Source organism: Falco punctatus (genome assembly GCF_963210335.1).
Source record: "Falco punctatus genome assembly, chromosome: 1".
NCBI lineage: Eukaryota > Metazoa > Chordata > Aves > Falconiformes > Falconidae > Falco > Falco punctatus.
Genome location: NC_137580.1, coordinates 36,426,429 through 36,432,428, shown reverse-complemented (window position 1 = coordinate 36,432,428; position 6,000 = coordinate 36,426,429). Strand labels below are relative to the sequence as shown.

The 6,000-nt window shown below is 50.5% G+C and overlaps 1 protein-coding gene across 2 annotated transcripts in view; it reads left to right on the top strand.

Moving 5' to 3' along the window:
- Positions 1–1,561: 1,561 nt before the first annotated feature.
- Positions 1,562–6,000, top strand: part of GALNTL6 (polypeptide N-acetylgalactosaminyltransferase like 6) — a gene marked incomplete at its 5' end in the record, with an annotated part of 489,592 nt that continues 485,153 nt past the window's right edge. For both annotated transcript variants that reach the window (XM_080372609.1, XM_080372608.1), the window contains one exon: positions 1,562–1,690. In XM_080372609.1, coding sequence (XP_080228735.1) covers positions 1,562–1,690 — 129 coding nt within the window. The remainder of the gene's footprint in view (positions 1,691–6,000) is intronic.

The window sequence follows — 6,000 nt, the reverse complement described above, 5'->3', positions numbered from 1 at the left end:
CTCAGAAATATTTTAGCCACTGACAGAAATATGGACTGTAATTGACGGATGGGTTTTTATATGCAGGAAGTTAGAGACACCTTTATTTTTCCAACATTCATTCTAGACACATTAATGTGACCAGCCTGGTACACATTTCCCCACCGTTTGATCTGACTAAGCTGAGAGGGCACTAAGTCCCAGGGAGCTTAACCTAAGCGTCGCCCTGCTTTGCCAAGGGGAGTTAGTTTGGGAAGGAAGGGTAATTGCACCGCGTAGTCGGAACCAGCAGCTGAACTCAGACCAGAAGCCAAAACGGGTCCGATGCAACAAGCCGGGCAGAGGCGACAGCTGGAGCGACATCGCTGTGGACATCTCCTCGCGCGGTGCCGCTCCCCAAGCCGGGGATGGCAGCCCCGCGGCCGGGAAGGCAGGTGCTGGCGGGGCTGCCGGGGCTGCCGGGGCTGCCGGGGCCGCGGCCGGGCGGGCGGGGGGCGGTGCTGCGGGGGTTGCCCGCCAGGTGAGCGCCCCGGCACCGCCTGGCGCGGCGTACCGGGCCCCGGGCAGGGAGCCGCCCGCGGGCGCTCGACGCGGTTCCCCCCGCGTTTCGCGCGGCGCCGAGGAGGGCAGACCGGAACGGGAATTGCAAGCTCCGCTCCTTCTGTGCGGCGGCGGCGGCACCGCCCGGCTCCGGCCCGCGGTCCCCGCGGCAGGGACGGCCCCTGCGGGGCTGGAGGCCGCGGGCGCGGGCAGGCGCGGAGCCGGCGGATGGCACACTCGGGCCGGCCGGGACGAGGGGGCGCGGCCGGGATGAGGGGGCGCGGCGGGGCGGGCCCGGCGCTGCACGCCCCCGGCCCGGGAGCCGCACGTGGTGGCGGGGGGCGCAGGGGCCGCCCCCTCTCCGCTCGCCTCCCCGGCGCGGAGGGGCGCGCTGTGCAGCGACACCGGCCTCTGCGCCCCTCTTTGTGGTTTTGGGGTTTTTTCCCCTTATTTTATTTAAACTCTTGCTTAGCAAATTGAGCGTGATGAGCTCATGATGCCGCGCCCCCCCGCCCCGGGCCCGGGCAGGCAGGGGGGCGTGAGGCGGGCGGGCGCGGCGAGCCGCGGGGGCTGTGCGCAGTGATAGCGCTCCCGCCGTGGCCGGGAGCCGGGGGAGGGGGCGCTCTCTCGGGCCAGCGCTGCTCGCTGGACTCGGCTTGTGTGTGTGGGGCTGCCTCTTTCTTTTTTTTTTTTTCCTTTCTTTCCCCCCCCGCCCCCCCTTATTGCTCCCCCTCCCGCTGCGCGGCGGGCTGTTTGCCGCTCCGTGCGCAGATGGATCCATGAGCTCCCCCGGGAGCGGCACCGCCACCGCGCAGCGCCGTGCCGGGGGGGGGGAGCAGCCGCCAGCTTCGGCCCCGCCGCTGCCGCCGCCGCTGCCGCCGCGGGGGGCGGCCCCGCCCGGGCACGGGGCGGGCGGCCGTGAGGCGGGCGAAGTTTCTCCGCGACGCCGGGCGCCTCCGAGGGAGAGCGGGGAGGGAAGGACCTGGCCCCGTGGGGCTGGGGTAGCTGCCGCCGCCGCCACCGGAGCAGCCCGGCTTTGGCCATGAAGAGGAAACAGAAGAGGTTTCTGCAAATGACGCTGCTCTTCACCGCGGCTCTGATTTTCCTGCCCGACATCGGCCTCTGGTCGCTCTACAAGGAGAAGCACCTGGTGAAGCCCGCCGAGCCGCAGGTAGGTGCGAAGCCGCCCGGGAGCGCTGTCCCGCGGCGCTCCGCCGTGCCTCGCTGCGCTGGACGGGCGCCGGGCTGCCGCCTCTCGGGGCGCGGCGCCGGGGAAGAGCGGGGCCCGGGGCTGGCGGGGGTCGGGCCGGCGGGGGCCGAGGCGCGGCGCCGGTGGAGCGGAGCGGAGCGGCGGCACCTGTGCCTGTCCCAGCGCCGCGCGGGGGGAGAAAGTTGTGGGCGCCCAGCCGAGCGGGCCGGGCCGGGTGTCGCCGGGCAGGGCGGGGGTGGGCAGCCCAGGGGATTAGGAGGCTGCGAAATGAGGAGGACGTGGGATTTTGCACGCTTCGCTGGTTCGCCCGGCGTGGTGCCGAGCTCTGGTTTTCATGAGGGGGAGCGGAGTGTTCACCGCAACTTCTGTCCGCCTGCCTGTGACGCCTCCCGAGCTGCGGGTGGCTGGCGCCCGCTGACACCGCCCGGGGCCGCCGGGGTAACCCGCCGCCTCGCTGCTCGGTTTGCTCGCCCTTGCCGTTTCAAACTCGGCAGAAGTGAGCGACAGCCTTTTCCTCTCCTGAACGTTACTAATGTGACCCGGTACAACCGCGCCGTGTGTAACTGCTTGTCAGACTGGTGTCACAACGAACTTTCAGGTATTTCCAGTTCGCAGGCTGTTCCATCACCCTTATGCCTAACAGCAGTTGACATAAGCTGTTTTTTTCTTAAGTTATTCCCCAGCTCCCTGGGTTTATGTGTGGCTCATAAATCCCGGTATGACTTGCGTTAGGCGAAGTTTAGTTTTGGGGGGTTGTTGTAATGCAGTGCTTTAAAACCCTGCCTGTAATTTACCAAGGCTTATATTTGTTCTTCTCAGCGGTGCTAATGCTCCTACACTGTAATCATCAGCGTAATTTAATTGTGACATAAATATTTCATAGATCATTAGTAAGAAATCACGGGATTGTTTGATGTTTTAGCTTGTTTACCACTTGCGTAGCCTTCGTGTTAAGAGTGTATTAGACAGCATCATGCATCATTTCAGTGTGTTAGTAGTCTTAATTTCAAGGGTCATCACCCATGTATATAATGCACTTTCCACATAGTAAAGGTATTTAAGTCAGTGGCTTCAGCTGAACAATAACACATTTGATTCTTTGTTAGTACGCCTTCCCATTGCAGAAGTCAGTCCTCCAAAGTATGGTAACTTGGGTTAATGAAATATGCTGAATGGAAGATGCCTTATCACTACAGGAGGAAGTTTGAGATTGCTTCTTAATTTGAAGCTTTATCTTTCCAAGGGTTTAAAATGCAGTAGTTGTCAGGTGCTAGATTTTAGTTGGAAGTGATTTCTGCTGAAAGAAAATTATACATGATCATAAGTGTCTGTCATTAGTTTACAAGGTGCATAATGTAGGCTTTGCAGTTTCCAATTTCCTTTGCAATTTAGGAAAGCTAAGGTATTCAATGCAAATAAAGATTTCCATGTTTGTTGCATGGCTCTTTAAATGACACATGCCTTGACATAAGGTGAAATTTCTAATGGTCAGGACTGCATTCTTAAGTAGAGCATGACTGGATAATACTCAAAGGGAACTAACTTTTTTAAAAAAAAAAAAAAAAATCTGGGTAAAATGGTGGAAGAAAACCTTGGAGATCAGCAGTTAAGCATACATGAAAGGATAGAGAGACTTGTTAGGGAGAGCCCAGCAAATTTTAAATCCTAAGTTTTCTGGAAGGGGTTTTTTACTAGCTTCCTTTTTTCTCTCTTTTTTTTTTTTTCTTTTTTCTTTTTCTCCCCACTGCATATTAATTGAGCAGCAATGGTACTGTTTAATGGGAAAACAATAAAAATGAGCAATGAAGCTTTGAACCTTACAGCTGACTCTAATGTAATTTCATTATCGTGGTCAGAATTGAAGTCATGTTGGCAACATGTCATTACCCAGTGAGGATAGCAGGTTGAGGTATAGGTGAGTAATGCAGTTATGGTACTTGTGTCTTTTGATATGCATGTTATAATGCAACATGTGTACAAGGAACAAGGGTTGAAATAAAAGTTTGGAGTTGAATTCTTTTAAATATAAAGGAAATTGTAAGGAGATGGTCAGTGTGTTTCTTTGGGACTACATTAGAAATGAGGTCATACTAGGAAGGGACTGCATTAGAAACAGTGAAATAGTATCGTAGCAGAAATATGTATTTTTCCCTCTGTTAAGTTAGTAGGAAATGCAAGAACTTAAAACACTCAACAAAGTCATTCTTTGCCCTTGAGGTGTTCAATTACTTGATACTTGGTGTGACCTGACATGAGTTTAAAGGTCAGCCCTGCTGAAACCGCAGCAGACTTTTCTTATATATTCTAAAGTTGCGTTAAGTTACATAGATATGTATGTAGAGTGAGCATGTGACAGTGATGTACAGTCAGACTGCTATGGTATATCCTGACTACGGGAGAGGGGCTGAGCTGTCAATGACTTTAATCAGTTAGCTGTAGGCTGAACTGGTTTGCCACTGTGGGTAAAATGTGTATCTAGTGGTATTTTGATGCTGGCAGTAATGTTTATAAATGTGCCATGCTGTTTGAAGAACAGTTAAATTCATGTTCTTAATTATCAGGTGCTTTTGAGGAGATGACATGGTATGATTCTGATTTTCTGACTAGTTCCAAGTTAAACTTTCCAATTCATTGCTAAAGCAGACACCCCTAAACTTCCGTGTGAATGAGGGCTCTGTCAGTCAGCCTCTCCCACCATCTCAGCTGCTTCCCACAGCACCAGAGTGAAGGAGGGATAGCAGGCTGATGGAGGAGGCATTGATATCCTGACAGCAGTAAGCAGAGAAGCCGTTCAAAAGCAGTCCACAATACAAAAATAGGCTGTTTCTATCAGTGCTAAAACAGTGTCACCTGGGGACTTTGTCATTAGCAGTGCCTGGAAGAGAGCACTTGTGCTCTTTAGTGCTATCTAGAAATTCTAATATGACAAAATAAGTTGACTTTTTTATTCTTTAAAACAGTGCTGCAATAAGTTATGTAAGAGTATTATTGTCCGTGTGTCGTGTCCCCCCCCCCCCCCCCCCCCCGCAGTGTCTGTTTCTGAGCAGAGAAGCTCTTCTTTACGAAAGATAAAAAGATGAGAAAATGATATTGACAACCCTGATTTCAGACAGCATTAATTAGTTTGATCACTGTACATTAATTATATAAGCATTATTAACCTCTAAATGTTTCATACAAACTTACTTTTTATACCTGTCATGTTTTCCTAAGGTTTTCAGTTGTGAACTCGATAGGCTTGGTCTTTATATTTTTATAATTGTTATTTACTTCTGGTTTATCATAGTATTTAAAATGGAGCTTCAAGGCTAAATGTACAGATATTAAAGTTCTGAGTTACATGGAGCAACAAACTCTCCTTAAAATACAGCTTGACCATAAAACAGTACCCATGAAGCAAAAATAAATATAATTGATTTCTGGTTTAATTCTTTCTAAGTCAGTCTTCCTTGCTGTACTATGGGAATAAGGGAAACTGAATAGGGTATTTCTATTGCCTTTTTTAAAAAGCCTTGTAAATTCCTGAATAGATTATGGTGTCCTTGAATTTTGATTACAGCTTTTACAGTTAGTTTAAGGGGGTTGGGGCGGGTTATTGTTCTGGTTTGTTGTTTTTTTTTGTTTTGTTTTGGTTTTTTTGTCACTGCACTATTACGCATGTGATACAAGTAGCTGTCTGATCTTTTCTTTTGATAAAATCCGAAGGCCGAAGTGTTTGGATAGTAAGTTGTACTGATAAAACTTTTAATTTCGGTTTTGTTTTGTGTGGAGGAAAAGCAGCAATGCAGTGCAGCCAGTAGGATGTAATCCTAGTCCAAACCTGGTTAACTGATGCTACTTAAGTGTAGTGCTACTTTATTTGGCTACAGTAAGGCTTTATCCTTGTATGTTTATATACTTTCAATATATGAGAAATAACTTCATGTAAAGGAACTAAATTTCTTGCAGCAGTGTTCCAGCATCCTTAAAACAGGTATTTGGTGAAAAGTGTTGTGAGATCTGTTTCTTTCTGTTTTTGTGGGGTGCTGGCATAGTTGGCTGAAGAGAGGGCAGTCTAGCCAAGTAACCCCTAATGCATTTAAACTTAATTCGGGACTTTTTCCATTCAGTTGTCATCTCTCTGGTTCGCAGTGTCAAATCTCCTCACTTATAGTTGAACAGCAGCACCTCTTAGCCACAGGTGCTCTGGAATACTTATTCACAGGTGCATGACTGAGATGCTTTGTGATGTGTGAAGGAGAGAGGACGGGTTTCTGGCTTTGTGTCACTCA